Source organism: Erpetoichthys calabaricus, chromosome 4 (genome assembly GCF_900747795.2).
Source record: "Erpetoichthys calabaricus chromosome 4, fErpCal1.3, whole genome shotgun sequence".
Lineage (NCBI taxonomy): Eukaryota > Metazoa > Chordata > Cladistia > Polypteriformes > Polypteridae > Erpetoichthys > Erpetoichthys calabaricus.
The window spans coordinates 194,937,826-194,952,089 of NC_041397.2; the positions used below are offsets into that span (position 1 = coordinate 194,937,826).

Sequence of the window (14,264 nt, forward strand, 5' to 3'; positions counted from 1 at the left end):
TATGACGGAGTTTGAGAAAATCTAGTAAATTAAACATTGATTTTAGGATGAAGTTTAGTTTACTACATTCTACTTTAATGACAAAATAAACTGAGAATAAAGTGGAAATGTCTACTTTAATCTCGACATTAAAGGCGAGAATAAAGTCAACATGTCAACTTTATTCTCGACATACAGTTTTTTTATTTTTTCACTGTGTCCGTATTTTTTCTTCTTCACTGTGGCCCTAATATACTTCCGTAGGGCTTTAACACAAATAGCATTATAAGTGCAAGTTGCAGTTTTATTTTTTATGTATATAGCTTAGCTTGAAGCAAGGTCCATATTAATGCAATTTGCCTTAATGATGGTTCAGTTGGTAAAGATGTCATCACCAAGTTGCACTTGTTTTATTTTATTTTTATTTGGTGAATACTGTGTAATGCACCTGGGCTTGAAGTAATAGTATTATTACTGGAAGTTGCACTATTATTTATTTTATTGTTATTTTTTATTAGTTTAAATATTATGCAGTTTAATTATGGTAAAGTTGTTTAAAAAGTCACTTTAACATGTCAGTGGACAGAGATTTTTAACATTAACAGAAAGTGTAGTTGGTTTACAAAAAATATTTACTATTAATTCCTTTTCTAAGACATGTTCAGTGCAATACAACTTTTGACAATGACCTCTGGATATTTTACTAAGTCTAAATGCCTTTTTGGATGGTTGAAAATATGTTGTCAAAATTTTAGTTTGTTGTTTGCAAACTTTGTTTAATAAAGAGGTTCTATATTTTGATTGCATCTGTCATGCGATGTGATTCCTTCTCTTCATTAGTGCCACCCCCTTGAAAACTATCACTTTATGGGGCCATGCAAACCTGTATTAATACTTGTGTGCACATGACAATATTTTTTGTACAATTCTCATGACAGTGGAATAGGTTATTCTTAGCCAGTCTACTGCAGTAATTGCAGTGGAAAATGTGGTTAACATCCACTCATGCATGGGAAAAAAATACAGTTGAATACTGTGAAACTGGTATGATTTTGAAAAATACCGTGATACAGAATTTTGGTCATACCGCCCAGCACTAATTTTATTTGTTCAAAGTAGATGATTGACCTTGCCAGCCTTTTAGACCACTCGTTTCATTTTAAAGGTTACAACAGTTTATTTTCAAAGATTGTTTATCACTTGATAATGGAATTTTTTTTGTTTACATTTTTCTGTTCAGGGTTCTGCTAATAGCATCACTTTAAAAAAACAAATTTGTGATATAATTTGTTCAGCCCATCCATCAGTGCTTCTGAGTACAAAATCTTTAGATGAAAGAGAGTTTAAGGTGAGTGTTTTCCTTTCAATATTTACAAACAAATCACAGAATTTTTTTCTTGAATTCAAAGCTGCTTAAGAAGCAATGTGTTTGTGAAATTTTACAATAAACTGTTTAGATTTCTTTAAGGAGTGCAGTACATACTGTTGATGGTAATGTAGGGTGAATTCAGGTTTTTGCCTAACTTGCATATTGAATTGAGGCATTTAATTACTTATGCTTAGTAAACATATGCTAACTGTACGAACCTTGTAATTAAGTATCCCCTCCATCACAGTTTAATATAGTAGTATCACTGCTTTGGAAACCATTGGTGCATTACCTTTACTTTTCCAGACTGAAATACAAAGCCTTTGAAGTCTTACCTGTGTCTTTGTATCCCTACCTATTCTGTTCATTTTTCTGTCTGGTAAATGACTAAAATTCATTAAGACTATAACTTCCACATTTCGTATCAGTATTTATATACAAACTGTGAGATGCATGAACAAAACATTTTCGTATTAACATCTTGCACATTAATTTGTGAATATGGTTAATCGTGTTTTTTGTTTGATTGGCTTTTGGAGGCTATTAGAGAATAAAAGTTACTGTTGTCCTTATGTTGTATGTTTGTGTTGATGATTATTTGTATGAGTTTCATCAAATAAAATTTGATGCAGAAAATTTTATTTCAGCAACACAGTAAGTTCAAAAAAGTACCAGCAGGAGATGTTTTTGAGTGTCTGCTAATTTGAATTTATGAGATTTGCTATTGGAGCTGTAATTTTGACAATTATCATATGCGCTGCTATCATTTGCTGAAATGTCTGTGTGAATATCTTTTATTAACAGTATGGACCCTTTGTGTAATCGTCTATAGATGTACAGATCATTTGGATTGGCTGAGCTGCGTGACATGTTTTAAGCCAATGTTGCATTACATAAACTGTAATTGGAGGGGATGTCAGCCTTGTTGACTACAGTTGATTTTGTTGCCTGAGTCTGTCCTGGGGATGTCAAATTATTACAATTTTCTAGTGCAGTATGTATATGTATATGTGTGTATGTATATATATATATATATATATATATATATAATATAATGTGTGTGTGTATATATATGTATGTATATGTTTGTGTGTGTGTGTATGTGTATGTATATGTTTGTGTGTGTGTGTGTGTGTGTATGTGTATGTGTATATATATATATATATATATATATATATATATATATATATATATATATATATATATATATATATATATATATATATATATATATATATATATAATACAGTTAGGTCCATAAATATTTGGACAGAGACAACTTTTTTCTAATTTTGGTCCTGTACATTACCACAATGAATTTTAAATGAAACAACTCAGATGCAGTTGAAGTGCAGACTTTCAGCTTTAATTCAGTGGGGTGAACAAAATGATTGCATAAAAATGTGAGGCAACTAAAGCATTTTTTTAACACAATCCCTTCATTTCAGGGGCTCAAAAGTAATTGGACAATTGACTCAAAGGCTATTTCATGGGCAGGTGTTGGCAAGTCCGTCGTTATGTCATTATCAATTAAGCAGATAAGAGGCCTGGAGTTAATTTGAGGCGTGGTGCTTGCATGTGGAAGATTTTGCTGTGAATAGACAACATGCGGTCAAAGGAGCTCTCCATGCAGGTGAAAGAAGCCATCTTTAAGCTGCGAAAACACAAAAAACCCATCCGAGAAATTGCTACAATATTGCGTGTGGCAAAATCTACAGTTTGGTACATCCTGAGAAAGAAAGCAAGCACTGGTGAACTCAGCAACGCAAAAAGACCTGGGGCCTCATGTATTAATAAAGTATCTATCTATCTATCTATCTATCTATCTATCTATCTATCTATCTATCTATCTATCTATCTATCTATCTATCTATCTATCTATCTATCTATCTATCTATCTATCTATCTATCTATCTATCTATCTATCTATCTATCTATCTATCTATCTATCTATCTATCTATCTATCTATCTATCTATCTATCTATCTATCTATCTATCTATCTATCTATCTATCTATCTATCTATCTATCTATCTATCTATCTATCTATCTATCTATCTATCTATCTATCTATCTATCTATCTATCTATCTATCTATCTATCTATCTATCTATCTATCTATCTATCTATCTATCTATCTATCTATCTATCTATCTATCTATCTATCTATCTATCTATCTATAACGCCGTGCGTAGAACTCACACTATAACATGGCGTAAGCACAAAAGCGGGAATGTGCGTACGCACAGAAAAATCCAGATGCAGGAATCTGTGCGTACACAAACTTCCACGTTCTTCCACTACATAAATCCCGATCACCGTGAAAAGTAACGCACGTGCATGCGCCTTCTGTCCCGCCCCAACTCCTCCCAGAATTACGCCTCTTTGAATCTGCAAATCAATATAAATAGCCTTCTGTGAAAAGACAATGGGAAAAGCATGGGGGAAAATATAAGAATTTCAACGAATACCAAGTGGAGGCAAAGGAAAAACATACTGTTTGTTGGTTTAAACAGTGGTAAACAACAAAATCAACAAAAGTAAGTTGATCGAATGACATAGTGTTGGAGAAACTCGAACGCTCAAGTTCACAAAGTCTCACAGTGCCCGAAATAAAAAAGAAGTTGTCACATATCAAAGTCGCAGTAAAAAGGCGAGTCGTAGCCCACCGTCTCAGTGTCATATGAAAGCTTATTAGGGTACAGAGAAAAAAATAGGCACACAGTGGGGGAAAAAAGCACGAAATGTCAACATTAATCTCGAAATTTCCACTTTAATCATGTAGTTTATTTTGTCATTAAAGTAGAACATCTTAAACTTCACCTTAAAATCGTTTATTTTAATAGTTTCTCAAATCCCATTGTAACTAAAGTAGCACGTTAAATGCTTTGTTCTGTATTTGATCTTCCATGTGCGCTATGTGTGTGAATCACTACGTGCTTCCGTTCTTTCTCCGACAGGACACAGAATCCATTACATTCGGCATATTACAGCTCTCTAAATAATTAAAATACTGAGATGTATACTTGATATCATTTTTATGATGATAGGAATGAAAGCATGTTATTAAACATGGGAACACGGTGGCGCAGTGATTGTTCATATCTCATGCAAGAGGCTTGCTGCGCCATGCGTGACCTTCGATGAAATAATTTATTGCAGAAGTACTGTCTCTATCAAACGTACTAACCCCCAATTCCTGTCCTTACTTTTCGTTTTCCAAGTACCCAATCGCCACACAATCAGCTCAGTAATAGACGTTAAGCCATCTGTAAGCTTAGAACGGCAATTTTTCAAAACTTTTAAGGAACATTGAAATATCTTCGTACTACATTTTTAATTATTCTATCCGTCTATCCTTCCAGTGTCGCGTCAGCACCAGCAAGAATACAGCGCAAGGCAGGAGCAATCCGTGAACTAGCTAGCACTGTGGCACCGTGTCCTCACATGTTTAATTATTAACAATACAGATTATTTAAATGGTTAAAGTTTTATCTGTATAATAAAATCAACATATTTTGCTGCATTTCATCTTAAAAATGATATTGTCATCATAAGTGCTTTATAAAGTGGCGCAGGTTGTGCAATATTATAACTGTAGTGCAAGTTTACAGTGAGGTAATTGTACTTATAAGTACAAACAGTTCTACAAGGAGCACTTGATTGAGTGTGTTTATAGTTTTTGGGATTAAACTGTTTGTGAATCGTGAGGTCCGTATAGGAAAGGCTTTGAAGCATTTGCTTGATGCTGTATACCGATAATTCTCTTTCCGATCAGCTGCTGCTGTGATTCCCCACTCAGATACAGTGATATAAATACTCCGAGTGGTGCAGTGAGAGTAATATGGAAAAAGATGATCCACTGTGGCAACCCTTAACGGGAACAGCTGAAAGAAGAAGAAGACGCAGTGAGAGTAACAACGCTAAAGCAGTTATGGTATTTGGAATACTATGGCTATTCCCTGGACCATTATATTGCTACAGTTTAATTACAATCAGATGCATTACACTAATAAACAATATGCAGTTAGTTTCAGGTGTATTTATAAAGCCATGTCAGGAATGTGGGTCTAAGAAAGAAAGGGTAACCACACAGGAACAGTAGCACTGCTTTGACGCTGGGTGCCGGCAGTCTGCAAAACCGAGCGGAGAAATTGCGTACGCCAGGGTATGAGGTACCGTGGAAATGTGTGTGGCTTTTCGCCAAGTTTAAGTTTTATACATCGCGATTTGAGCATGGAAACGTTCGTATGCAACATTTCTGTGCATACGCACCATTTATACATGAGGCCCCTGGACGTCCATGGAAGACAACAGTGGTGGATGATCGCAGAATCATTTCCATGGTGAAGAGAAACCCCTTCACAACAGCCAACCAAGTGAACAACACTCTCCAGGGGGTAGGCGTATCGATATCGAAGTCTACCATAAAGAGAAGACTGCATGAAAGTAAATACAGAGGGTGCACTGCAAGGTGCAAGCCACTCATAAGCCTCAAGAATAGAAAGGCTAGATTGGACTTTGCTAAAGAACATCTAAAAAAGCCAGCACAGTTCTGGAAATACATTCTTTGGACAGATGAAACCAAGATCAACCTCTACCAGAATGATGGCAAGAAAAAAGTATGGAGAAGGCGTGGAACAGCTAATTATCCAAAGCATACCACATCATCTGTAAAACACGGTGGAGGCAGTGTGATGGCTTGGGCGTGCATGGCTGCCAGTGGCACTGGTACACTAGTGCGTCTCTCTCTTATTGATGATGTGACACAGGACAGAAGCAGCCGAATGAATTATGAGGTGTTTAGAGACATACTGTCTGCTCAAATCCAGCTAAATGCAGTCAAATTGATTGGGTGGCGTTTCATGATACAGATGGACAATGACCCAAAACATACAGCCAAAGCAACCCAGGAGTTTATTAAAGCAAAGAAGTGGAAAATTCTTGAATGACCACGTCGGTCACCTGATCTTAACCCAATTGAGCATGCATTTCACTTGTTGAAGACTAAACTTCAGACAGAAAGGCCCACAAACAAACAGCAACTGAAAGCCGCTGCAGTAAAGGCCTGGCAGAGCATTACAAAGGAGGAAACCCAGCATCTGGTGATGTCCATGAGTTCAAGACTTCAGGCTGTCATTGCCAGCAAAGGGTTTTCAACCAAGTATTAGAAATGAACATTTTATTTCCAGTTATTTAATTTGTCCAATTACTTTTGACCCCCTGAAATGAAGGGATTGTGTTAAAAAAAATTTTTTAGTTGCCTCACATTTTTATGCAATTGTTTTGTTCACTCCATTGAATTAAAGCTGAAAGTCTGCACTTCAACTGCAACTGCAAATGAATTTGAGTTGTTTAATTTAAAATTCATTGCGGTAATGTACAGAACCAAAATTAGAAAAAAGTTGTCTCTGTCCTAATATTTATGGACCTAACTGTATATATAATATATATACAGTAGAGTCTCGCTTATCCAACATTCTGTATTATCCGACGTCCCACTGCAAAAAAAAAAAACGCATCAATCGGCAACAAGAACTGCAAGTTGTGAGCGTGAGCGTAGTCTATTTTTTGTTGCTAAGTTCATTTTTTCAGTTAAATTTTTCTGCTGTTTTGTTGTAAAACATGATTACAGTGGATTATGTGGCTGGCCCTCTCTGGCGTGCGTGTGTGCGTCTCTCTTGTGTGTGTGCGTCTCTCTTGTGCGTGTGTGTGTGTGTGTGTGTGCGTCTCTCTTGCGCGCGTGTGTGCGTGCGTGCGTCTCTCTTGCGCGCGTGTGTGCGTGCGTGCGTCTCTCTTGGTCTCACTTGCGCGCGTGTGTCTCTCTCTTTCTCGTGCGTGCGTGTGTGTGTGCACATGTGTCTCTCTTTCTCTCGCGTGTGTGCGTGTGTCTCTCTCTTCTGCGCGTGCATGTGTCTGTCTGTGTCTCTTTCTTGTGCTCTCTCTCTAACGCTGCACAGGGAGAGACTGAACACGTGCGGAAATCATCGGCGTGCACAAACCAAAAGGGAATCTGGCTTGTTCCTATACCCGATTTGTACGTGTTCAGAGATGTTCGTGAACTGAGGTTCCACTGTAGTAGGCTCGTAATGTGTAAAATTATAACATAGTTTGACGTTTAATAGGCTTTTTCTTAACACCTCCCATTATCCGACATTTTCGCTTATCCGACGTTCTGCCGGCCCGTTTATGTCGGATAAGCGAGACTCTACTGTATATACAGTCATATGAAAAAGTTTGGGAACCCCTCTTAGCCTGCATAATAATTTACTTTCAACAAAAAAGATAACCGTGGTATGTCTTTCATTTCCTAAGAACATCTGAGTACTGGGGTATTTTCCGAACAAAGATTTTTAGTGAAGCAGTATTTAGTTGTATGATATTAAATCAAATGTGAAAAACTGGCTGTGCAAAAATTTGGGTACCCTTGTAATTTTGCTGATTTGAATGCATGTAACTGCTCAATACTGATTACTTGCAACACCAAATTGGGTTGGATTAGCTTGTTAAGCCTTGAACTTCATTGACAGGTGTGTCTAATCATGAGAAAAGGTATTTAAGGTGGTCAATTGCAAGTTGTGCTTCCCTTTGACTCTCCTCTGAAGAGTGACAACATGGGATCCTCAAAGCAACTCTCAAAAGATCTGAAAACAAAGATTGTTCAGTATCAAGGTTTAGGGGAAGGCTACAAGAAGCTATCTGAGGTTTCAACTGTAAGGAATGTAATCATGAAATGGAAGGCCACAGGCACAGCTGCTGTTAAACCCAGGTCTGGCAGGCCAAGAAAAATATAGGAGCGGCATATGCACAGGATTGTGAGAATGGTTACAGTCATAACAAAAAGCGCTTTGCATGGTGGAAGAAGAACACCGCATTCCAAGAAAAACACCTGCTACCTAATGTCAAATTTGGCGGAGGTTCCGTCATGCTGTGTGGCTAGTTCAGAGACTGGGGCCCTTGTTAAAGTCGAGGGTCAGATGAATTCAACCCAATATTAACAAATTCTTCCGGGTAATGTTCAAGCATCAGTCACAAAGTTGAAGTTACGCAGGGGTTAGATATTCCAATAAGACAATGACCCTAAACACAGTTGAAATCTACAAAGGCATTTCTGCAGAGGGAGAAGTACAATGTTCTGAAATGGCTGTCACAGTCCCCTGACTTGAATATCATCGAAAATCTATGGGATGATTTGAAGCAGGTTGTCCATGCTCGGCAACCATCAAATTTAACTGAACTGGAGAGATTATGTATGGAAGAATGGTCAAAAATACCTCCATGCCAGACAATCATCAAAGGCTATAGGAAGCATCTAGAGGCTGTTATATTTGCAAAAGGAGGCTCAACTAAGTATTGATGTAATATCTCTGTTGGGGTTCCCAACTTTATGCACCTGTCTAATTTTGTTATGATGCATATTGCATATTTTCTGTTAATCCAGTAAACTTAATGTCACTGCTGAAATACTGCTGTTTCCATAAGGCATGCCATATATTAAAAGGAAGTTGCTACTTTGAAAGCTCAGCCAATGATAAACAAAAATCCAAAGAATTAAGATGGGTACCCAAACTTTTTCATATGATCATATGACTGTATGTATGTGTGTGTATATATTTTATTTATTTTTATATATTTTTATATATATATATATATATATATATATATATATATTTATATATATATATATATATATATATATGTATATATATAATGTATATAATATAATGTGTATAATATAATGTGTATATAATGTCCATATAGTATATTGTTTTTATTATTAGCTGAAGTTGTAGCTTTCACATCATAAGGAAAACTTTGTATTCAAAATTACATTTTTAGCAATGGAGACAAATCTTAGTTTGGAAAAAAAAGGTAGATTTTATAATTACCGATACATTGATTGTATAATATAGGTATCACTGAAAAAAGTTACAACGGTTTTTTGCTGGTATAGTGATTCATCAGCAGATTTTTGACACTTTTTAGCACTTTTTCTTCTATAGAATATTCATTTGGGATCTATAGTGAAAGAGACCTCCCCTCCTAAACCTCCAAGAGCACATGAATGGAAACTGTTGGTGAAGAATATTAGAGTTACATTTATCCCTGAAACCAGTGCTGCAGGTATAATCACTGTGGTTCTTTCTTTTAATGGCCCTGTAATGTGATATGTTTTTCTTTTTTTCTGATAATTTCCTTTGAACCCTTTGGTCACTTTCAAATTGTTATTTACACTAATGATCAAAATCACTAGCTGTGCATTAGCATTACTTGGCACTTTCTGGTATGACTGATAATGCAAAGAATATTTTGACCTTCTGTTAACTGTTACCTAAAATAAAATTGTTGTTTGCTAGCACACTTAGCCATGACATTACCAAACTGAGTAAAATTACCAAACAAACAATTTTCTAGTTGGGTTATACCAACAGTGTTTTCAAAAATCTATTTTATTAAGTGATGTTATTCTTTGGTGAAATTATTTTTCATCACATTACTTGCAGTTGCTACTCCTTCTAGTTCTTTATATGACCTTTGGGAGGGTTTTGATGCATATACAGTTATTGCCTCAATTGCGTCACTTCCCTCTGCATTTTATTTATGTTGTAAGTTTCACATTATGCATTTTGTATTTTTATCAAGCTCCACAAAAATATTCTACAGCCGTATATCTTGATTACCTGTATTCTTTATTAACTTTTCCTTTACACTTTAGCAGGCACTCTGAATATCTGATAGGAAGTGAAAACTAAATGTTTCAATATAGGTTAAGTTTTTATTGTCAAGCTAGCTTTGTTTTCAAAATGTTTGGGAAACCAGAGCTTGGTTAACATTTCTTATTTGATTGTTGATTACTAAAGATCCTTTCATCTTGCAAATGGTGATGGATAGGCAATCAAGTTCCCACCCCCTTCTTCTGAGGTTACTACCGTGATTAATAATGCTGGAAATGTTCCAGTCTGGGTTTAAGACTCACCACAGCACTGAGTCCACTCTGTTAAGGGTTCTTAATGATTTTCTTTTAACAGTGGACTCTGGTGACTGTGTACTACTCATGCTTATGGATTTAACAGCCGCCTTTGACACTATAGACCATGAGATCCTCATCTCCAGGCTTGAGCAGTGGGTGGGAATCACAGGTTCAGCTTTCCAATGGTTTAGGTCATATCTCTCAAATAGATTTTTTTTTGTCAGCATCGATGATTTTACCTCCACCCCTGTTGCCCTCCCCTGGGGGGGTACCACAGGGCTCCATCCTGGGACCTCTTCTGTTCTCCTTGTACCTGCTACCTCTCTGCACTATTTTCCGGAAACAAAGTATTTCCTTTCATCTTTATGTGGACAAACTGTCAGGTTTCCCTCTGGAGCACCCTAGTGTATAGGTTTCCCTCTGGAGCACCCTAGTGTATGCTCTGTCCAGCCCCTCTTTGATTGCCATATTGACATCAGTAGTTGGATGGCATATATTTTGCTAAATTTTAATGAGAACAAGACAGAAGTCATGTTGTTTAGACCCAATGGCACCAGCAGGACCCCCTGCATTGACCTTTCCACTGTGACTCAATATGAGAAATCCATAATCACAAATTTAAGTGTGAAAATGGATTCTACTTTAAAACTTGATAGCCATGAGAATGCAGAGGTAAAATCTTGCTTTTTCCAGTTGAGGCGGCTGTCCAAAATCAAGCCTGTTTTGTCTAAACGCAACCTTAAAATAGTGATACATGCTTTTATAACCTCTCATCTAGATTACTGCAATGCACTACTTTGTTTTTAAATCCTTTAATGGTTTTGCCCCATTTTATCTGTTGGAACTGCTGCACCCATATGTACTATCTTGCTGTCTCAGGTCAGCAGACCAGATGCTTTTACTTGTTACTAAGACACAATGCAAACTTAGAGGTGTTAGGGCTTTTTCAGTTGCAGCTCCAAAACTCTGGAATGATATACCATTGAACGTTAGGCAGGCTCCTTCACTTGCTGTCTTTAAATCTTATTTAAAAACACACTTTTACTCCCTGGCCTTTGACCCAGTGTGAGATGTTGACTGGGATTATTATGAATTTCTTCAGCTGTTAGGTGTTTTCTTTTACTCTTTTGGTTTTTGTATGTCTTATTTGTTGGCTTTTATTGCACAGCACTTTGGTCAGCCCTGATGTTGTTTTTGAAGTGCTTTATAAATAAATAATAACTGTTTGTATATGATCCAGATGAAGATTTTAATTAATATGACTTGGCATGGGAATGCCAGGAAAGAGAGTGTCAGAACATCACCTCTGCTCTGGGTTTATTTGTATATTGAGAATGAAACAATAGGCTGAAATGACAGAGCCATAATTTGGGGGGCATGGCAATTAAGGCTGACATGACATTAAACTTAAGTTAATGATTCAGACTACATTCTATCATCTGAGAACAACAGCCATGGCATTTCAGATTACACAACTCTTTGTTGTTTCTCACAAATATGGTTTGGTAGCCAGTGATGCAAAAAGGGATAGGAGAGAGGGAAAAATTCTGCTCTATCAGGAAAAACACTTCTGTTAATCTATACATATACCAGTCCCCTCCACAATAATTGGTACCCTTGATAGAGATGCGTAAAAAAAGGTTATTAAAAAATCATCTTTTGGTGAATTACCTTTATCTCACATTGAAAAAATGAGAGAAATCGAACCTTTAACTGAAGTATTTTTATTCTGAGAGAAAATAATTCCTCATCAAGAAATGATTATTACCAAACCACACATCTCATGATTATTGGCACCCCTGAGGTTAATACTTTGTACAACCTTACTTTGCCAAAAAACAGCACTGAATCTTCTCCTGTAACATCTTATAAGGTTGGAGAATATAGAGCAGGGAATCTGACACCATTCCTCATTGCAAAATCTGTCCAGATGATCCTAGGTCTTGTCTTGAGTACTCTCCTCTTCAGTTTACCCCACAGATTTTCACTTGGGTTTAGGTTCGAGGACTGAGGCAGCCATTGCAAAAGGTTGATTTTGCGTTCCATTAACCATTTTTGTGTAGATTTGGGCATTTGTTTTGGATCATTGTCCTGCTGGAATATCCAGTGACAAACCAGTTTTAGTTTCTTGGCAAAGACAGCCAGATTTAAATTTAATATCTCAACAGTATTTCATGTTGTCCATGGTACCATTTACCCTAACAAGTTTCCCAGGACCTGTGGATGAACAGTAGCCCCACAACATCAGAGAGTCAACCATACTTGACAGTGGGGATCAGGTTTTTTCGTTATAGCCATCCTTATTTTTATGCCACACCCACCTTGAATGTTTGATGCCAGAAAGCTTAATTTTCATTTTGTCTGACCATAGAACATATTTCCAGTCAAAGTTTCAGTAGCATTTAGCAAACTTCAGGTGCTTACATTTGTACATAAAATACAGGAAAGGCTTCTTTCTGGCATGTCTTCCAAATAATGTGTTGGTGTGGAGGTGGCATCTTTTACAATCCTTTACTGTGTTTGAGTGCAAAGTAAATATGTGTCCTTTTCAAAGCAATTTAGTAACAGTTCCAGGTGATTTAAACTTTTCAATTATTGCCCTAACTGTATATATGGGCATTTTCAAATGATTTTTATAATAATTTTAAAGCCATTCCCTGAATATTGTAGGCCAACATACTTTTCTCTCATTTGAATGGTGTGTTCTCTTTTCGTTCCCATTTTGATGGAATAATAAGGGAATATGGCCTTTGTGCCACCTCCTATTCATACTCCAGTGAAACAGAAAGTCATGGATTATAAAAATTTCTATGCGCTCTAATCAGCTTTAAAAGTCAGATATTACTGTATGTACTCACGCATAAGTCGTGTTTTGAAACCCGAAAAATCGATCATAAAATCAGACCCAGACTTATATGCCCCTTTTTTTTTTCTTCTTGCCTCCTCCAATCTCACATCAGTTTCTCAGATGCATTGAATTTTGTTGCAGCAGCGCAGTTACCAATTTCTTCACTATTTCAACAACATTTAAACCAGCTTCATATTTTCTTTTGATCGAACGCTTCATTGTAGATAAGGGATACTCTTACAATAAAGGTGTATGAGGGTGTGAGATATAAAAAACACAAATCCGCGCAAATGTTGCTTCGAAATAGTTTGGGTATTACCGTGTGGTCACGTAGGCACAATACAGAGAAAAAAAGAAGGCAGTGTGCTCCGTGGTTACTCACTCAGGTGGGCATTAGCATATCATAATCTCTTGGACCAATAGTGTGAGTTTTCAGCATTCGACAGACATTATAAAATACCAGAAATTATACGGTAAAATCCCGACTCAGTCCCGACTTATCCGTGGGAGAACTTATCCGCGAGTATATACGGTAAATGGAAAAAATGCTTCAGTTACACTTTGTTCATAAGAATACTTAGGGGGTTCCAATAATTATAACCCATGTGGTTTTGATAAAAATAATTATTTATAACTAGCTTAAATACTAGCTTTTAGTCGACCAATGAGAAACGTGTACCAAGTTTCATGAAAATCACTCCAGCTGTTTGGAAGTGATGCTGTAATATACTGCACATACACACATACACACACACACAACATTGACTTTTATTTTATATATATATATATATATATATATATATATATATATATATATATATATATATATATATAGGTGCTGGTCATAAAATTAGAATATCATGACAAAGTTGATTTATTTCAGTAATTCCATTCAAAAAGTGAAACTTGTATATTAGATTCATTTATTACACACAGACTGATGTATTTCAAATGTTTATTTCTTTTAATGATTATAACTGACAACTAATGAAAGTCCCAAATTCAGTATCTTGGAAAATTAGAATATCAATTAAGACCAATGCAAAAAAGGATTTTTAGAAATGTTGGCCAACTGAAAGGTATGAACATGAAAAGT

General features: G+C 36.3%; 1 protein-coding gene across 1 annotated transcript in view; it reads left to right on the top strand.

The window, feature by feature from the left end:
• LOC114650474 (C2 domain-containing protein 2) overlaps window positions 1-14,264 on the top strand; it is a 140,519-nt gene that overhangs the window by 61,296 nt on the left and 64,959 nt on the right. Inside the window, exons 5-6 of the mRNA XM_028800126.2 lie at window positions 1,220-1,327; window positions 9,353-9,473. Coding sequence (XP_028655959.1) covers window positions 1,220-1,327; window positions 9,353-9,473 — 229 coding nt within the window. The remainder of the gene's footprint in view (window positions 1-1,219; window positions 1,328-9,352; window positions 9,474-14,264) is intronic.